This window comes from Thermobia domestica, chromosome 7, assembly GCF_964235325.1.
Source record: "Thermobia domestica chromosome 7, izTheDome1.hap1.1, whole genome shotgun sequence".
NCBI lineage: Eukaryota > Metazoa > Arthropoda > Insecta > Zygentoma > Lepismatidae > Thermobia > Thermobia domestica.
The window spans coordinates 202038841-202060886 of record NC_137460.1 but is presented as its reverse complement, the minus strand read 5'-3'; the positions used below and the strand labels follow the sequence as shown (position 1 = coordinate 202060886).

Genomic DNA, 22046 nt, shown 5'->3' with positions numbered 1-22046 from the left:
CATGCTTCAATAATCCATTCGCACAAAAGGCGAAGTGCAGGTTTCTTAATTCGGCCAGTTGGCGTAGTTTCGTGTACTGCAGTTGCCATTCATTCAGTGTACAGTCGCCGCAAGTGGTTCTTGAAAGGTCGGTTGATGCAAAGAGGAAATATGAGCTGTAACTTGTCATTTTATATTAAAACTTTTCTACTCTTGTAAAATTACTCACAATATTCCAGTATTAGGTTAATAAAAACTCCCCGTGATTTTAAATGCTTGGTGGCTCAGTCAATTCTACATTTCCTCGTGTATGGCGCGCACCCTGTTTTTTGACTTCGTTTTTGTGCAGAAAAGGTGCGCGGCATACACAGATAAATACGGTATGTCTTAGAATGACATTCATGTAGTACAGTGCATCAGTAGCGTAGCCAGGATGTGAGTTTGGGGGGGGCCCAAGTGCTGTTATAGGTACATATAGAAAAATTACAAACAAAAAAATATATAAACATAAAAATATATAAAAAATTACAAACGTCACAGCACCAAAGTACATTGTCGAACCTCTTTGGGGGGAGGGGCCGGCCCCTCCGCCCCCCCCCCCTTCCCTACGCCACTGCAGTGCATCAAAATACGAGGAAACAGTCATAAATGCAATGATAAAATTCTTTTAACATCCACAAATAAAAACTGACCTTACAGACTTCTCAACGTTACATATTCCAAGCTATGACAACATAATTTCTAAAGGAACAAGAATAAAATAGAAAACTGCATTTGCTAGATTTTCCTCGTTTTAAATGATACATTATATCTTCCTATTTTCTAATTAAGTAAATTATTAATATTCAAACTGACAATCTTTAAGTTGATGATAGCTGCATACCTCGATAGGTACGACTTTCTACAAGAATGTAAGCACATTAGATAAAAGATTAGTCACCCCATAAAACTCATTCTCTCCTTCATACATACACATCATCAAACCACCTCCATCTTGAAATTTCTCTTTTAGTTTATGCTCTAGGCTAAAGGAGACGATAATGAATGGACGCTGGATGCTTAGCGTCCTTTTTAGCGCCGAGGTTATATGAGATGTGGACCTTGAGCTCCCACCGGATCTCCCGCGCTGAAGAGGTATAGGCTACGTGTACGTGTACATGGAATGAAAGTGGATGACTGTGAAAATATTGGTGAAATGAGAATGTGGGAAAAAATGGAAGACTCGCAAAAAATCTACGGACACGATGTTATCTAGCACAAACTCTCATTGCCTGGAATCGAAGCCACTGAGCACACTCCTCTAGACTGAACCTCACCCTTTACACACTACGGGTGAAGTGCTTCATTGGGCTTTCGGCGCATTACTCAAGTACTTATGGGCCGTAGTGAGAACTGGCCTCTTTCGTGACACTTTCCTCCATGTGTATATTGGATCAACTTCCCTACGAACTATTCTTTGGAAAACTGGTTGAAACAGAGCTATATTCACGGACTGTAGCAACTCCTGCTGGATTTCAAAACAATTCTCCTTGACAAGGTGTGAAACTCGTCGGGAGTCTAGATTAGAATCTTTTGCAACTACAGCACCGACGCAGTTTTGCATTCCCACACGTGTTACACCATTCCTTGTAGACACTTTGAACAGTCTGCCTTGATACACAAACAAATCACGAACTTTTCATTTACTGTATGAGACCACGGGCATAAGGGGCTCCTTTCTGCAGTTCTGATCCTCGCTTCGACCCATCTTGACGAGCTGTTTCCATACAACCGACGGCACACTACTCTAGTTAACTGAAATGATGATCGGTCATTTACTCGTATGCTGACAATGAAACACATTTTTAATGATAGAAACAAACCAGTGATAGTATAGAAGGGGTGACTAATTTTATGATCGACGTGTTTATCAATTTTACGAGAACTCCTATAAATATCTTTTAAAGTAACATGACTCGTGTATTGCGACCTGCATATAACTTTCGTATTACTTTAGACACACGAGAAAACAGCACACCTATTATTATGTTATAAACTTCAACCAACATGCAGTGCTTGAACAATGAATGTACTCACTGCTGTTATAGCTTTGAATCAAATTCCTTCTCAAATTCTGATCTAGGAGTGGTCTTTCCTCATAAGGACTGAAGTACGATAATATATGGAATAAAAGGTAAAACGAATAAAATTCAACGCAGTCCACCTACTCAAATTTGTCAATTACTATACACAAAAATCCCTGCTCAAGCTGTTTTCTATGTGATTTTAAATCAGACACAGTCATATGAAGGATTCTCTTTATTCTCTTTCTTATTTATCAACCAACTGTATAACACTAAACAAGAATGGTAGATGAACAGAAAAAGAAATAAAACGGACACGATCATATAACGGTGTAGCCGAATTCAATATAACATTGCACGAGGTATATAGAAGTTATCGTAAGAAAATTTGTTACGAAATAAATTCGGACGGAAGGATTTCGTTTAGTGCTTTACCTTTTACCTCATATAGAGCAATATTTCACTTTTGTATTTACAAGTACTACCACGTCTAGCTCCAAAATACCACGAAGAATATAATGCAAGTTATGGCGCCAAGTACGTTCAATTTTCAAATATTCATAAAAATCTCCAGTACAGACTTAACAATAACATACATAGTAAAATTTAGGCAGCGACAGCAAACACCACTGAAACATGAATTGAAGCTTGCATCACTATGACATTCATACTTCTTCATACTTTATATAAATTTAATACTACCATTACACTACTGTTCGGTTAGTCAACCTTTTATGAGCAATTAGACTAAAAAGAAAGCTATATTTAACTTCGATTTATTGCTCAGTATTATATGGTTATTATAATCTTGAAAATAAGACGGCACTATTTTATACAAGCTGTGTATAGCAATTACTATCTTTATAGTGAAAAATATAGGGTCATCCCGTAAGTAATATTTTTGCACCGTGAAAAGAACGATAATACTTGGATTACCTGGAATACTACTCTTAGTCAGGAAAATGGATTCCATCGGACTCCACAACATGCTGATACTTGTGAACCAATTGTTGAATCCCCCCGAAAGAAGTCACCGGTTCTGGAGGCAAAGAACTGGGTCACTGTTCGTCGCACCCCATTCTCTTTTCTATTTTCTCAGAAAGGTGGTTTTGCAGGATGCGAAAAATAACAGCACTCTGTTGGTGGAAGATCTGGGGAAAACGGGGGAGTTCTCCGAGTCACATTCCTCGATCTTAGCACAAGTCCTTGCCGTGTGTGGACACTCATTATCATCGCGGATGAACATACCTTGCGATGAACCAGAGCAGGACGTTACCTCACCAATGCAGTCCGTAGGCATCAAGATGCTGACAGTAGACATTTGCACTGTTTGTCTGATTACGTGGCAAGAGCTCAAAATTGATTATCTCAGGAATATCCCAACACAACTTTACTTTTCAAGGATTTAAAGTCTTTTTTCGGTACTGTTCCCGCGATACCCTTTTAGGTACTCACTGACGTTTGCGTGTGATGCCATGCTACAGCAAAAACTTTTTTATCCCCTGTGAACGTTCTGTCCAAAAATGGCTCACGTCTGTGAGCGAGATGTCCACTCGCTGCTGCTTCTGTTAAGGTGTTGAATGGAGCACTTACTAAGTTCCTATACAGGGTCCTATACAGGGCCATAAACAGTCGAATGGGCGGCATATAGTTCGCTGCCTAGTTTTTCAACAGTCTACATTGGATTTGCCTCTACCAATGCTCGCAGGACATCGTTGTCTTCCTTCTCGTGGCTTATCGGTGAGGTTGGTGTCTCAGACCGAAACATCTGGCACTTCCCCACATCCACAACACTCTTGATCATATACGGCATTGATGTTTCGTGCCGCTATGCTGGCTGAATGTCCATGGCGAAATGCATACAGTATGACATGTCGTATGTAGTCCTCCGACACTGCCATGAGCAAACACAAGCCACAATTTCAAAACGTGGAGTAGACCGTTCTCTTTCTACACACTGCTGCACAATGACATGCCCTATATAACACAGTTATGGCACATGCCGTCTATTTCACTATTCGCTCGTCAGATGGCGTCACTGCAGCGGTCATCCCAAACAACGACATTACTTACGAGATGAGTTGATCATTTCAAACACTAAACAAAAATAAAAAGGCTTAAAGCTTACTTTTGACTGCTCCAAATCGCTCACATTTAGGAACGGGTTTATCACAGAATTTTGTTTCAATTTCTACACTACTAGATTTATTTGCAGACTGCGTAGAAGACTGAACATCCCTCTTGGTTTCTTGAGGTGGCCCGGGTGTACTTTCCTGAAAAAAATATTACAAAATGTTTTTCAAAGTCTTGTGGATATAAACTAGTTACATGGATATCGTTTACAGTTATATACAGATGAAGCAATATTTATTTTGAATCGAATGCTTCATTTAAAATATCGATGTGGAATACAGGAAGAGAATTTCCTGTAATTATATTACCTCCCCCATAAAAAAAGAAACCTTGCTTTTAAGCATTATATTTCCTCATTTTTGTTACTATTTCTAGCACTGTTACGAAGAACGTAAATGTTGAAAAAACAGAAAAAAAAAGAAAGAAAAACTGAATCAGTTCTTCAACATGTATATTTGACTTCCTTTGCTAACGCCAGGCACATATTGCCACTGAAATAATAATAATAATAATAATAATAATAATAATAATAATAATAATAATAATAATAATAATAATAATAATAATAATAATAATAATAATAAAGTTAACTAATATATTTTGACAAACGCTAGGGTCGGACAACTTAATCACTAAGTCATAGATAAGAATCTGATTTTTTTAAATTCCTTCCAAAAGCCACATAAGCATAATACCAATGATTAAATACCATAATTTATCCACTCTTGTTCCAGGTAGTTGCGACTTTTGAGATAATCAACAATCAACAATTGCTCCTCTACAAAAATGTTATGACGAAAGATTCTCTATATGATACATAGAATTTCAAGTACTTTAATAATTATAATGTTGTAAATTATTAACGAAAATTTCGTTTTTACATTTTTTAAATAAAATGTTTTCAAATATCGGAAAAATAAAACAATGTTTAAATTTTGAATAAATATATATAATCAGTAGTTTCCTCCTTTCGTGTATATAAAAATTACTATTGAACAAACTGGTTAAGTGTTTTCGAACATACTGAATTGATTGAAGATTGAGTTTAACTTTACCTACGTTCTTACCCAGCATTAGTAGGCTCCAAACCACGTTGGGACAGGTAGGGGATGGAGATTATCATACAAAATCATCTTGCACAGAACAAAACCTTTTCCCACCATACTATCTGGACTAGAAGTGAGTTAGCACTATAGATGAATACAATGACAAACAATTCTGTACTTCAAAAGTACTAGTTGGTTTCACACCGTAAGTACAACATAAAATACAATAATCGTAAAATTTCTTTGACCAATATCTGAAACAAAATTTGAGTCTTATGTCTTCTTAATTAATGATGATAATATTGTTTTCTAAGATTAATATTAACATAATAGTCATCGTCCCCCCCCCCCCCACACACACATGCACATTAACTTAATCTCCTTTTTAAAAAATCCGAAGCTTATCCACCAATTATCTTTAACCATACCTCACAACATAAACTACACACTCAATTTACCAGACCATTTTTTAACGGTGTGTTCAACATTTCTATATTCCTAAGTTATAAGACCAGAGTTTGAAACTAAACGAATCAGCACACTGCTTCGCAATAATGAGAAACTCCAAGATGTAGTCCACCGATTGGCCCAAAGGGAACTATGCTTATCACCTAGCTTTCGGAAGAAAATCAACTAGTTTATAATTATTATTACTTTCTTTTTTGAATTACTGGTCTTTTTAGTGGTTTACTTTCAACTCTTCTGGATTCTCAATGGATTATTTCCAATATTTTTTTCATATTGGCATGGACCAAAGTGTAGTAGAAAGATCATCGTGAGAACATTCGGTACATCTACTTTCGAATTCGATCCCTGTATTAGAACTCAGTGATAAAATTGTTTTCTTCAGAAAGAATAGTTTCATGGGTATCCAAAGATGTCCGAATTTGGTTCGTTAATAATAGTTAAGGGTTTACACCTACGCAGCGGTATCAACATTGGATAATTAGTTGATCTAACATTCTCTTGCTTTTATTCTCTGTAAAAAAAAAAAAAAAAAAGTTCAAGGGGAGAGCTGAAAGTGCAAGAATTAACCATTTCGCAATCAAAGCGTACAGTTCATTAACAACGAAGAAATGAAGAGTACTGAAAGTGTAAATAAATTTAACGAAAGCTGAGCTTAGTATTAATGTCATTATTTTTCCACTTACAATTGTTACTAAATGCTGAGTCGCTTATTAAATTCGGTGTTGAGAATTTGTGTAATAAATTGTTAGACCAGTAAGTTTACGAAAGCATTCTTTGAACACTATAGAGTACATCCACCGAATATTAAAGAATCGTTATTCGAGGTATGAAGATGTTACATGGAAGATGCCTCCTATATTTGAGATTTCAGAATCTTCTTGCCCGAACAGTTTCCTCACTTTTCTAATTTATATTAATATTTGTGCTGAGGCAAGAGAAAGTGGGAGCTCTTGATCTGAGAAGAGAATGCTTCGTCCTATAGCTGCTGACATTTATCTTAAATATAACAATTTAAGTAACTAAATTGTTTATTGTGTCTTGTCTGACATGTGAAACGATATGAACGAAGTATATGACAATGGACATAGTTATCACTGTCATCTCGAACACCATATATTAAGTCTATTGGGTGAGAATAAAACAGATTACTTTTACTCAAAATATAACAACTTTACTTCAGCACTAAATTAATTTTTTTTTTTTGTGCAACTGTTTACTAGAAATTTAATCTAAAACAACTTACTAAAAATTTAACTTGCAAGTTAAATAAGTATCAACAGTTCATTGTCTTAAGTTTGTCGCTGTTCTGTAACCCCTGCACCAATCTGGAAAGTTTTAATTAATTTCAGGAAACGTTCAAAGATGATTCTATAAAAATTCAAACATTTTAGAGTGCTATTTCTGTTAGTAAACCTAGAGCGGTACTTTTTATATACAGTATATTTATTTTTAGAAAAAAGATTGGAGTACCCAATGAAAATTTCGGCGATTATTACATAATAGACATATACCAAGGTTAGACCAAGTTAATATTGTAGCCATGCATTATTTCACTAACGAGACCTTTTGAGATTAATATCGCTCAAACTGGCCGATAACTGAATATCTTATATGTAAATAGCAAAATCAATATTGAGTTTTGGCTGTTTACTACAATTAATTAATTTATTTAGAAAAATCAAAAAAATATTATGACTGGGTTACTCCCTTCCTGGCTATCATTGTTGGACTTCTCTACATGATTTGAAAAGTTGTAATCACGAACATGTTTTCCTTCTTCTTATGTGTTTGTTACGTTTTGTCATGTCAAAAGAACTGGTTGCATACACAGCAGACTCGTATACTTCACAACCAGACAACAGTCATTAAATAAATAATAAACTTGCTACGAAGGTAACTATTCTACATTCTTATATGATTGGTAAACCGATTTTACATTGTATACCTGTCAAACTTTTCTCCCAAAATTTGGTCACTATCAAACACAACAGTACTACAAACAATCTGTTAATCGATCTAAAAATTAATCCTTACGTCGCGCCCTGTTTGACCTTCATATCCAGAGCATAAGGAAAGACTCGTAGCACAAATATATAGACTACGGCGCGCAATTACCATCGTCAGGTAGCAATCGGCGATCAATGATTATCAAATATTTTTGATTGGCGATAGCCATTTGGCTTTTACTTAGTTTGACTTCGAATTGCGAAGAAAAAAACGGCGACCAACTCTGATCTGGCCACTGGATTCAGACCTGAAATTTCGTGCACTGATATTGATACGATTTGTCCTGTCTTGCCTTGGAAAGTTATAACATATAGGGTAACTGTCCTAATAATTCACAGTGTAAGACCAGTATTTGACAAATTGCATGTTTTTTCACCCTTTAAATGAGCCTGACTTACTGATCTCTCGTATAGGTACGAAGGCATACTTCCTTCATCTATATAGACCACCATAAAAATAATAGACTAATAATTATTGTTTTTTAAAATATGTATACGAAAAGTTGATCATTGTACCAGAAATTGACACTATGATTCACCAGTAATTGACACATTGTGACCCAGTAATTGAAATCTCCTAATATCTTATTCGAATAAACCATACAATTTTCCACCAACTTATCAAGCTGATTTATAACAGTTTCCACCTGGTAAAACATGTTTATTTGTTTCGCTAATATAGCTATTACAGTATTATTTTTGCATACAACGGAAGTTAATACTAAAATTATAGATATTTATAGCATAGCTCTAATCTTGTTTCCAGTTGACATATGACAAGAAAGTTAAGTACTAATAATTATTTAATTGAAAAGTGAAGTATTTTTCTAATGCTATCAGTGAAATATTATATTATTTGAAATGTCCTCGGTCCTAATGTAACAGCATCACATAACACAATAACTAATATGGCCTAATGACAGTGGCGGATCTAGAAGGTAAAAACGGGGGGAGGGCAGCCAGTACCCAGACTATGATAGGTATATATAAACTTTCAAAAAAATATATAAATAATAGCTTAAATTATTTTGTCACGGAAAAAACTGGGGGCCTAGGCCCCCCGGCCCTGGCCTAGATCCGCCACTGCCAATGATGCCGGAAGTCATTTATGATAGTTGCATCTGTCGGTATGAGGTTTCGATCTTGTACCTAACGACATTATCCACAATGAAGGGACTATTGCCAATTTGAGTAGTCGGTCTGTAAAATATGAATTTTATCTCCACCTTATCAATATCTATCACTTTTGGCCACACAAATGTGTTTTCCGTTATCTCTTTAAAAAATTTGACATGAACCCTGCCCTTATCAATAGCAATAATGCGACCGATATAAAACTGTTCATCATAATAAACGACATAATATTTCCCTTTTTCAATCTTACACGTTGATAGTTCATGTGATGTGGTTGTAAAGTCACTGTCCATTAACAGATTCTCGTCAGAAGATTCTTGGAACTGAATGTTTGATTCTTCAGACATTGACTGCTTTCTTTCTCTTTTGAAATTTTTGTGGTTTTGTGCTTTTGAAGTTTCTGTTTCCTCTTCTGCTCCCGGATCAATTTCCTTTCTTCTATACCTCTGATTTGCAAGTTTTTGTTCCTATTTCTTTTGATAGTAACTCTTCCAAATGTCTGATGTCACAACCGACGGTACTTGTTCAGTTTATTTCTCATTTCGTGCTATAGATCATCTTTCAGATCAGAACAACGTCTTCTTGAAGGCCGATTCCACAAAAGAGTTGATATTTTCACCACCTGACGGAATCTAAAGGGACGAAGTTGATGGCACGGATAGTATTTCTAACACTTGTGTCACTTCTGTTTTCTCGCTGTCCTCTGGGTTATCACCAATACGTAAGGCAGACTGTACCCTCTCGCTTGTAGGTGTACTCACTTTGCAACTGCGTTCCATCCAAATGATCACTAACTAACTAAAGATTCACTCTGAGTTGACATAGATCTATTTTATGTGATTTCACTTTGCTCCATAGATGTGATTTCACTTGTAAAGAAACACAGTAGAAATTTTCCCTAATTTCATGAAAGCTTTCATTTTTTTAAAAAAAAATAAACAAACCAATTGGCTACTGTAGGCTGTTCTGCCCGTGGCAACGTGCCAAGTAAGAGTACTGCGATTAAGGGAAAGCACTTGCTTCATAGTCATACTTAACGCTCAAAAAGACAAAGAAAAGTAAGGAAAAGGCTTAGGCCCACTTAATCAAGTACCAAGAAGGTATTTGCCACTTCAAGATTTTTTTTATAGAAAAAGCAAGGTCGGTTCTCTGTTAATCACAAAGGTGTGCCTTGGTAAATCGTTTGTACAATTCTTCTACAACAGCCTAGTAATTGACACTCCTTGATCTAATAATTGACACCCCCTGTCAACTACTGGGATTTTATAAAAAATAAGGTTTATAACTTTACCAGTCAACTTAAGTTCACTGAAATATACGGTATACAAATTTCTGCTGGTATTTATTGAGCTTAGGCAGATCACCAGTAATTGACAGGGGTGTCAATTACTGGTCATTGCAGGTAACCTGTGACAAATAATTGACACCCTCGTGAAAACTTGGTGTAACTTTCAAGAAGCTATATTTATTGGTTTAGTCTGATCTATTAGTCCTTCAATTACATCAAAAGATCATTAGCTCGTCAAATTTTATTATGATCCATTTGGTGTGCGCCGGATACAAAAACAACTTACCTTAAGCGTAACCGTTACTAGAAGGCTGAAAAAAATGGTTGACTTCTCACTGTCCATCGATTTTCTTCTTTCTTTGGAGAACTACCACCTAGGGGCAAATATTAATAATGGTGTAGGATTGACAACACCACAAAAGAATAAAAGGTGGCAGCATTGACTTGTACCTAGTCCCGCAGTCTTGTTGCGGCGAAAATGTAAAAGACGACAATGTAAATGACTGGTACAGTGTCAATTATTGGGACAGTTACCCTATACAGTGTCAGTTTACAGTACGAATAGCTTGACTTTTTTCTTCTCTTCTTTCCTCTGACCTTACTGTATCCTATTACAATAAAACACTAGAAGGTCTCAGTACAATTCTACAACTGGAAAATTCAACCCCTTTAAATGATTTGTTTTCCCCAACATATACGGAAGTTTTGTTTATTTGGACTAATCGATTCTAGCATTCAGGTTATGAGCCATGCAGCTTAATAAGGGATCACAAAAAAACTGTTATTCCACTTGGAATAGAAAATCTTTGAGTTTTACGTCCCACGGTTATGCCGGTTAGGCTAAAGGAGACGGTGATGATGAGTAATGAATGAAATGGTGGAATGAAGAAAGTGGGAGGAAACGGGAGAACCCCGAGAAAACCCACGCACCCACTTGGAATAGAATCAAGAGTACTTGTATTTAAGGCGAAAAGGTAACCATTTAACCACGAAACGTCTACGCGAAAGAGCTCCTCTGCTGGGCAAGTCACTTAATTTCCTACCTTAAAACAACATGCTTTTATAGCATACATCGATAGTCTCACAAAAGACTTTCTATCACTTCAGTGAAAATTGACTGGGACTTTCAATGTCATAAAACATAATTAAGACAATGTCTTTAAAATTACGAAATTATACTATTTGTAGAAAATAACCGAAAGTTGGCAATTTTATACTCGAATACATCTTTCTTTTTGGGGGGAGAGGGGAGCCAAATCACATCACACCCACATTATGTATATATGTATCTATCTTGACTACATCACTAATCGTAAGAGTTTACCTTAGTTAGTTTTACAGCGATATACTTTTCGCTATTACAAATCATGATAACTCCCCAAACATACTTTATTAAGAATATATAGCAATCACAACTCTTACTTGTAATTTCTGTTGCATCCGAGAGGGGGATAGCTTTTCCATTACGATGGCGTATTCCTTCTCGTCCACCTTATCTGGTTGCACTGTTCTAGGCGCCATTAACAATTCCATGAGGTCATCGTCATCACCCTCAACTTCCTCGTCGAAACTGTTGCCATCATCCGAGCTCAAACAGGGTTCTTTATTGACGTCACTGCATGTACCCAGTGAATCGTTTAATGTAGTTACTTCAATCATTGCTGGACTTTGCTTACACTAAGGAAGAAAAAAATTAAATAAATACGAGGGTTGGAAAGAAAGTCATGACAACACATTAGGTAAGTGAAAACCCTTTATTGTGGAACGGAAATGTTTGCATACCTACAACACTATCCCTACCTATGTTTATAACCCATTGTCACATTGCTGGAAGACCCTCGACACAAGCCGAGGTATCTATTGATGTTTACAACAGAGCACCCTATCGCAAGTAGAGTGGAGTCTCTGGTGGGAAAGCGCTCTCCTCTAAGTGTTCCTCCAGTTGGAACAAAGTCGAAATCAAAGGGGCTCATGTCTATGGAGTATGGAGGAACCTTCTACCTATATTGTTGGAATAAGTCGCCCACAAGAGCAGCATTACGACAACGGGTATTATCAAGCATCACAATGGGTGGACCCGCCAGAAACTGCCGCCGTTTCCTTTAAAACGCAGTATGACTATATGTTCAAACAACTGGCGGTACTTTATGACATTTTTGTTTGGCCTGGAGAAACCGTATGATAAAAGATGAGACCATCCACATCATATGCTATCACTACCACTTTCAGATTCCCGGTTCTTGGAACATTTTTGAGCCGGACAGACGATGGCTAGTACCATTCATTTGGCTGTAGCTTCAAATTTGATCTATGGTCACGTCCAGGTTACGTTCATGACGAGACTTCGTCCAGAAATGCGTGTTCTTTCACACTACAACGTGCCAAATCGTCACTTGAATGACAGTTAAGTGCTCAACAACATATTCTGACAATATCCAAATTAGAGCATGCAAAAAACCTGTCTATTAAAGATGCATATACATAAAGAGCTTCTGAAATGTGAAGAAAAATCTAAATTTTGTTTTAAAATAAACTTGAGGTCACTACTCATCCTGGTTCTCGATTTTCTAACTATTACACTTGGCAAATTTGTAACGTGTTTCGCGCTCTCGGAATGTGTAATCTGCAGATGAAGTCAGAAAAGAATAGAGTTAGTGGACTTTAATTAATCTCAGAAGTTAGCATAATAATGAAATATGTATTTTATACTGTATGCTAGGAGTGTCAATCGCTAGAATTCAGTTTTTAATTTTTAACTAAAACAGAAATAAAACATTGAACATAAAATTGTAAAAAGTTAAGTAGTTTATTATTATTATTACTATGCGTTGTTGTTGTTCTTCTTCTAAGCCTTTTTCCCAGTTAGCTGGGGTCGGCTTTTCGTATTACTGTCCTCCACCCGTTTCTATATTGTACCACATCCGGTGTGACCCCACACTGCACCATATCGTTCTTAACACAATCTCTCCTTTTTTCTTTGGCCGGCCTCGAGTTCGTTTCCCACTCACTTCTATAGCATCTACTCCGTGAGCTACGCATTTCAAAGGTCTTCTTCTTCTATGCCCAAACCATCTCAGTCTATTTTCTTGCAGTGTTTCTATTATTGGTCTCACCTTTATTGTTCTCCGCAGCACTTCATTCTTAATTTTGTCCTTCCGCACATCCACCACAGCATCTCCGCAATATGCAACTTCTATTCCTCTCTCTCCTTCGTCGTCCAACATTCCGCTCCGTATAATAAGGCAAGTCTCACTACTGTTTTGTAAACTTCTCCTTTAAGGTGTACTGGTACCCTATAGTCACACAACACACTTGCCGCTTCTCTCCATTTCGTCTAACCGCTGCTAATCCTGCAATTTACATTTATACTTCTGCATTTTCCTGCAGAATTCATCCTCAACACTTGAATTTCTTCGTTATTACCACTTTTTTCCGTCTTCGTTATTCTTGTATTCTTGATTATATTTTTCCTGAAAGAACAATGTAAATATTCTGTTTTAGTTTTACTAATTCTAAGCAGTTTGTTCTCCAATGCTCTTTTCCAGGCATCTAATTTATCTTGCAAAGCTGCCTTGGTCTCTCCAGCACGATGTCATTTGCAAATAGCATAGTCCGAGGTGCTAACTCTTAGTGCAAAAAGATATAACGATAAGACTAGACCCATGATGATGTCCCACTGCGAACTCTTCTGTTATTCTGCACGCGCTCCTCACCTCTATCCTACATATATTATACATATCTTGAATTACATAGATATATATGTTCGGAACACTTCTCCTTTAGTGCCCACCACATAAGATCCCGTGGCACTATATCATACGCTTTCTCTAGGTCGATGAAAACCATATGAAGGTCCTTCTGGTATTCTTTGTACTTTTCTTTAGCATTCTAAGTGCAAATATTACATCCGTTGTCACCCTGGCATGAAACTAAACTGGTTCTCTGTTATTTCGGTCTCTTCTCTCAATCTTGCTTCTATCACTCTCTCCCAGAGCTTCATTGTATGGCTCGCAAAGTTTATTCCTCTGTAACTGCTACATTCTTGCACATCTCCTTTGTTTATAAAAAGCGGTACAATGTAGTTGCTTCTCCATTCATTTAGCATATTTCCCGTTTCAATATCCTATTAAAAAGTCGAGTAAACCACTGCACTCCCTCTTTACCTAAACTTTACCATGCTTCGATATAGAGATTATCCGGTCCTGGAGATTTAACACTTTTTATCTTTTTCATGGCAGTTTCTATCTCTGCCATGGTCACAGGCCGAACCAACTCCTTATTCGTGGATAGATTTTCGCATGTTTCCTTGGGTTTTCTTCATTGAGAAGTTCCTGGAAATACTCTTTCTACCTCTTCTTCATCTCCTTCTCATTTGTTAGAACCTAGTTATTTTCGTCCTTATGCAGCGTACATGCGAAATAACTTTCTTTTGCCTCTCTCTTACCTTCGAAAGCTTGTATATCATCTTTTCTCCCTGTTTTGTTTCCTGGTTGTTGTATAACTCATCATAAGCCTTGCCTTTTGCTACACGTACTGCCATCTTGGCTTTCTTCTTCGCTTCTTTGTAATCCATCAGATCTAGTTGATTGCCAGAGTTCTGCCATTTTTTGTATTGTTCCTCCTCCTTGTTCTTCATAGCTGACTTAACTTATTTATTCCATCATGTTTCCTTACCAATGAGGCCTCTTCATTTTGTTCTTCCACCCCCCCCCCCACACACACACACAACTTTTTTCCTGTTTCCCTGAGTGCTACTGATACTACAGTCCATTCCTCTTCCACGAGCAACTCTTCGTCCTTTATCTGCAATAGTTGGGATGTGGTGATTTCCTTTCGAACCTTTGCAGCACCTATCGCATCTAATTTCCATCACTTCGTTTGAACAGGCTTCTTCCTATTTTTTCTTTGATGAAGATATCGACTACAAGGTGGTACTGCTCCGGTAGACTCTCACTTGGTATTACTTTGCAGTCCTTTGCATCATGTAGTTTTGCCTCCTCCATAAGATGAAGTCGATCTGAGACCTTGCGGTGCTACTCTTATATGTAATAAGATATTCTTTCTTCTTGTAAGGTATGCAGGATAGCCAGATTGTATGCTTCTGCCACTTGTTCTCACCTTCCATATTTCTGTTTTCCAATCTTATCCTTCACGTATTCTTTCATATCCTGATCTTGATCGCCCTACATGGCCATTTAGATTTCCTGCTAGAACAAGCTTCTCATGTAATGAACAATTCTGCAAAGTACTATATAGTTCCATCCAAAATTCTTGCTTTGTCTCTTCATTACAGTCAAATACCGGACTCCACGGAATAAGTTTCTATAAATTACGCTAGCCCATTACGATGAACTACATTTTAACTATATATAACTGTAAAATCTGAGAGATTATGCTAGAGAGGAAGACTGCAACTTGTATATTTCAACCGATATGGACAATTATTTCATCACTGGAAGTACGAGAGGAGTATGATTTACACTCTTTTCTCGTTCCAGGTGCAGTGGAACACTGAAGTTCACAGACACTTAGGACTCCGGCTACCAACTGGAAGTGTCACTGACAACTGGGACGATAGCAGCGTCTCTTATCATCTATTCCTTGAACCACTGTGAGTGTTACTAACAGACAACATGGAACGTCGTTATGAAGGACAGCTCTGGGCGTCATGGTTCCTGTAGGAAAAGGGCGTGGCCGCTGTTGAAATCCATAGGTGATTTGCGGTAGTGTGTGGAGAAAATGCATTGTCTCGGGAAACAGACTACAACTGCGTAGAAAGTTGGAAAGTGGGCAGCACCTCGACGAAAAAGAGGAGCAGTTCTGCAAGGAAAATGAGTGCAACACCAGCCATCACCGTCGTGATAGAGGGGACATTCAAGAGAACAAATACACCACATTCTCTGAAATGAAGGCTGCCACAGGACTAATAAGAAACGTCCGGCAATGTATCGTGCATAAGCACCTACAGTTGAGGAAGGTTAGTGCAATATGGGTTCCAAAACTCTTGTCTGCAGAGGAAAAACAACGTGTGGACGTGTGCAGGGAACTTTTGCAACACCAAGAAATGATCCCGAAGATTTCATGTCTAGGCTTGTGACTGGTAATGAGACCTGGCTCCATTACCATGAACCGCCGACAAAGCAGCAATCAACATCATGACAGTCCACCGCCAAAGAAATTTCGAACAACAGCTTCAGCTGGGAGCGTATAACTACAGTGTTCTAGAACAATAAAGGAATCGTCCTGATCGATTGGTTGGAAGGTGGAGCCACGATTAACAGTGCAGTGTACGTGGAGATTCTTTAGACGTTTACGTCATGCTATTCAAAGGAAGTGACCAGCAACCAAGAAGGAAGTAACATGATAATGCACGTCCTCACACCAACGAGGAAACTACTGCTGTCATTAATCAACTACGGTTTACAGTGCTGTTACACCTTCCCTATTCTCCGGACTTGGCTTCCAGCGATTACCACCTGTTCGAAGTAATGAAAAAACCTCTGCATGGTCGTCGACTTACAAATACTTATGAACGTGAACAAGATGTCCAAACATGGGTGTGTGAGATTCCAAACAATTGGTTCCAGGAGCTATTCTGAAGTTGACATGACGCTGGCAAAAGTGCATAAAGATAAAGGGAGATTATATTGAAAAGGTGGACACACCAGTTGCTGTGTAACCTGTATGAACATGTCTGAAAAAAAAAACAGAAAGTGTAGATCATTATAGTATGCCTCTAGTATATTTCTTTCAAAAGTTATGCACTATTATCACGCTTTGACTTTATAAAAGCGAAAGTAAGTGGTGGAAAAAACGGCGAGAAAAAGCTGATTATAAGAGAAATTTTACCATTATTACATGCTGCTTTTAATCTAACCATAACGGAATGGATTTTCGCAAATGAGAGCTCTTACATACAGAGTATACGAATATACCACCCACATGTACAAGTTTAACATTTACCTGATGCCCCAAGTCTAAATCAGATAATTTATTCTGGAGTCAGCAGCGTGCAGTAGCTACTGAAGAATGTGCAACATATATATAGCATATATGCACATATCGATTAAAGTGTTGATCTGGCAGATGCACGAAGAAAGAGTATACTTTTATTTTGACCACTGGATATACAAGAGCGAATGAAAAATTTTGCAATGTTTGCACGTGAATTGTCGGAAGATGTATGCCACGTGACCGTAGCAATTCAAGACACCGAAGATGCTAGTTAGTGCGGGCACACATAGTGGCAGTTTAGTTTTATAAATTGAATCGATATGTACTTAACATTAAGTTTTGGTGTTACTTAAATATGATAATCCTAAAACATAAATAATGATAAACAGAGATACGAAACAGCTGAGAAAAGAGTTTGGGCAGAAAAGGATAAAAATAAAGGAGCCCTGAATAAGTAAGTTGAAGCAATCCAAGACTCAGCTCAGTTATCTTGTGGTAGACATCCACGCACTCATCCTTTGTAAGTTTCTCCATTTATCAAAACAAAAACGACCAAAGAAATTTCAAATTTCCCCTTATTTTCAATCGGTTTCCCTGACATTTCTGACCATCTTTAATTTCCCTAACTTTCCAGTTTGTAGGAACAGTGCTTCTAAGTAAAATGCTAAAATGAAAATAAAATCTTAATGTCCCACAATTATGTCCTTGAGGCTAAGGGAGACCATGAGTACGATAAATAAAAGATGACAGAAAATTTGGTGGAATACGAATGTGGGGAGTACCTCGAGGAAAGTTACGGACACGATGTTGTCTACCACATACTTTAATTGGCCGGGAATAAAAACAGGGACCCCATGCACCAGAGGTAAGCGCTCTGTCACCGAGCCACAGTTCTCCCCATGTAATACATATATATAAAACGCTGAAGCACGGGTCTTATTATTTTAACCCTTATCCAAGCAACCGGGGCCTCCCAGGCCCAGTAGCTTCATTTTTCTAAAATTTCTCAATAACCATACATATTTCGAAGACATAAAATACTGAATTCTTCTATCTTTCGTCGAAGTTAAAAAAGCGTGACACGAAGTTTCGCTACTTGACAAAAATATATACCGGTACATTCTAGACTAGTCTGAACAGTAAGTGACAATAGGCATTGATTTTGTGTATTCTGCACTTAAAATACATACTGGGCCTCACAGGCCCCGGTTGCCCGTTTACGTTACAAAAATGTCTTGCCCGGATAAGGGTTAAATGAGAAAATCAAATACCAAACTTCATGCTTCCAACCTTCAGATTCTGAATATGGACATTCTAATATAATAATTCCCCCTGTTCCTCCCTCCTTATCGAATTTCCATAGATCATCCCTTAGTGGTCTTACGTCAGAAATGCTATGTATTGCTCCAATTTGAAGTTTCCAGCTTACATGGTTTGGCCTTGGCGTTAATCAGTCACTCACTCACTCACTAAGGGCGACTTCTTTTATGTATATAAACTTCACAAATGGCATCGAATTCTTACATTAGAAATTCTTCGATAACCTTAATATGAGTATTTGATTCACTTGTATCAAAATTTCACCCCGAAGTGGTAAAATGCAAGTTCCAGATCATAAGAGACAGGAAACTTTTGTTTTGCAGTTGGATAAAATTCTACACGCATAAAACATACGCTCCAGGATCTGAGCCATATAAGTTCCTACCAGGAAGGCTTAATTTATCAACGAATGAGATCTTTTAAGTTGACGGTATAATTTGCCGTTAATACCTGAATTCTTATGATGCTGATGAAGTTATGTATTGCATTCTGCACTTCAATTGAAAGTCTTGACTGGAACCATAAAAATATCGTACAATATACCTGCCTAAGAATGTGATGTAACAGCAATAATAGTAGACAAAATATTTTGTAACTTTGGATAAGTTCTTTCTTTCTACTTACACTACATTCCGAATCGCAGGCTCTGATATGCGGGTCTTGGTGGCACTCTTGTTCCTGTAGATCCTGGGAAATCAACACCGAATACATCAACTGAAGACTCTGAGTGTCCAATGCATCACTGTCGAAACCAAGGAACATTTCCTCCGTGTCCTCACCATCCTGTTGGCCTCTTTGCTGCCCAACGTTCTCCCCAGCTGACATATATTCTGGAGTAGAGCATCCAGGGTTCTGTTTCGCTGGAGGCATCGTGATAACGATGGTAGACTTAAACGAAGAAATTAAATGTTAAATACACAAAGTTATTATTATCAATAAAATTTGCAGTTATATTCAAATACAAGTCAATCATCAATTTTACCTTTTACTGGTTATGCAAAGCACAACTTGTAATAAAACTTAAATAACATCTCTGAATTTGTAAGTCCGTAAATAAGAAGTTGCAATTTGAAATAGAAAGCATGGAACATATTTTAAGAATTTAACTTAACTCTTATGCTCCACAATACGTCAAAAATAATATAGTGCATTCCATGTGATCTATAATAAGAGTGGCTATGCTTCCCTGAAGCTATTTACAATACTTATAACGGAACATGCGTCTGAGTCTTCCGTATCAGACACACATTGGCTATCTTCCAACCAAAATGGGTGTTAACATATTTCAAAATCCTCTTAATTTCTTCAGTGGCAGTCTTGGACTTACGAATCCTTGCAATTAGTTTCCTCAGCAGCGAAGGCATATGTGAAGGAACTTACTATTTAAGTGGGATCCAAACTGCTACTCAGGTTTGAATCTGAGGCAAGTGTCCCAAACAGGAATGCGGACTGTGTACATGAGAAATCATTAGTTTTGTGGTCACTGTATTCGCATTCCCTATTAAGTCCGTAAAAATTACTTGTCAGCAAGCATAGCTTTCAGTAATTCTTGCAATCGCTCCTGTTTTGTGTAACTTCATGTAAATATCAACTAAGAATCACAATGTAAATACGAGGTGTGGCTAGAAAGGAAACGGATTAATTTTGATCCGCGAGCACATGAAGATCATTAGCTGCATGAGTGTATACCATGATACCTTGCGTATTAAATAAATGGAACGGCGTATCAATGTGAAGTTTCTTTCAAACTAGGAAATTCCACAGAAACTTACAATTTGCTAAAGGTAGTATATTTAAAATGAAATCATTCAGTTTTACGTCAACGTTTATGCCGTCCAGGTTAAAGGAGACGGTGATGATGAGAAATGAGTGCAATGGTGGAATAAATAAAGTGGGAGGAAACGAGAGACCCCCAGGAAACCACGGAAACTGTGTCTATTAACCACAAAGTTCAGTTGATGCGAGCTGGGATCGAACCAAGGTCCCCACGCACCCGAGATGAACGCTCTACTACTGAGCCACTGCAGTCTCCTTGATAAAGATAGTGTACGGAGATGATGTTTATCATGTGCAAGTTTTGGAATGGTTCAAACTATTTAAAGAGAAACGAGAAGTGATTACATACGACCTTGCACGTCGAAAACGGACTCAAACATTCATTTGGCGATGTGATTCGAAATGACCGTGAACTGAATATTCGAGCTGTTGCTGAAATCACAAGAACTGTATATATATTAAAAAAAAAAAAAAAAAAAAGTTCGTCATATTTTACATGAAGAAACTGTGTTCAAAAATAATGAAAGGGAACGAAACATTGGAACAAAAGAAAACTCGGATGAACATTTGTGCTGATATCTTGGCAAACAATGCAAGAGACCCTACATTCTTAGAGAGAATGATAACACTGGTCAACAGTGAAAATGCTTCGGAGATAAAACTAACTAATTTTTACTGATTTTAGGGTGCTGATAACGAATATGAAATTAGTTTTTGAAGATTGGTTCGGGTTTCAAAGAAATAAATTATCACCGGATGTGCTCCGGTGGGCAAATTAAGGGTTTGTGGCAACAAGAGCTGTCTGCTTATTTTAGTAAATTTCAATTGTTTGACGGTTAGTTTCATTGCTATCATCAGGGACATACGCAGAAGGTGGGTCCTGCGGGTCTTGACATTCCGACTTCTTTTATAAATTTAGTCTAATTTCAGGTGCAATTTTACAAATTTTAATATAATTTACCCTCAAATTGTATTTGGACCCCCCCCCCTTCCGAAAAGCTGAGGATCCCTCCCAAAATAAATTCCTGCGTACGTCTCTCGCTATTCTTATTGCTCGCACTTCATCCCTAACAAAGAAATAACCACTTCACAGTTTAGTTTGTATTGAAGAATTTGTCAGAGAAAGCATGTTGTGTAACGTTCTTTTGCAGTTATAATTTGCCATCCCGGACGTGGTCGTGGTGAGATATTGAATGGGTGGATGCTATTATTATTATTATTATTTATCGTTCTATGACTGTACTGAGAAGAACATGTCCCTTAAATGTGTTTACAGTGCAAAGCAAATTGTTGTTTTTAACGCAGTGAAGTGAAAAGTGGAATTTCACGCCTCCATAAAGAAAGCCTGTCACTTGTACTTTGACTGTAAAATGAAAGATATGGACAAGAAGTGAACACCACCTATATGTTGTAATACTTGTTCTACAAACTTGCGGGACTGGCTACTTGGAAAAAGGCCATGCGTGCCAATTGCAGTTCCAATGATATCGATAGGGCCGACAGATCATACTTCAAACTGCTATTTTTGCATAGTTTCTCCAATTAAAGGTCTATCCAAAAAAGAAAAAAATGTGGACTGCTACTTATTCAAATATTCCTTGAGATGTTCGTCACTGTGTCACACTCTGAAGAATTAAAGGTTCCACAACCTCACGTACCTTACTCTAATGTTTCATCCGATGACAAAGTCAACCCAGGTTGTTAAATTCTGCTGCAGATTTATCGTCTTCCACCGATCCTAACTTCTCAAAACCAACATATCATTATCTGTTCGCCATATGATACTCAACCTGAATTAAATTACCTGGAGTTGTAAAAAAGTGGCTCAGAACTACTGGTACCAAGACTCAAGTAGTGGGAAGCTTATTCTGAAGTTACA

The 22046-nt window shown here is 37.5% G+C and overlaps 1 protein-coding gene across 1 annotated transcript in view; it reads right to left on the bottom strand.

The window, feature by feature from the left end:
- The window catches only part of LOC145690660 (uncharacterized), a 147445-nt gene that overhangs the window by 116357 nt on the left and 9042 nt on the right, over window positions 1-22046 (bottom strand). The window contains exons 2-4 of the mRNA XM_081765775.1: window positions 19016-19279; window positions 11540-11794; window positions 4171-4315 (exon numbers count right to left, since the gene is read on the bottom strand). Of these exons, the coding sequence (XP_081621901.1) occupies window positions 4171-4315; window positions 11540-11794; window positions 19016-19261 (646 nt within the window). The 5' untranslated portion in view covers window positions 19262-19279. The remainder of the gene's footprint in view (window positions 1-4170; window positions 4316-11539; window positions 11795-19015; window positions 19280-22046) is intronic.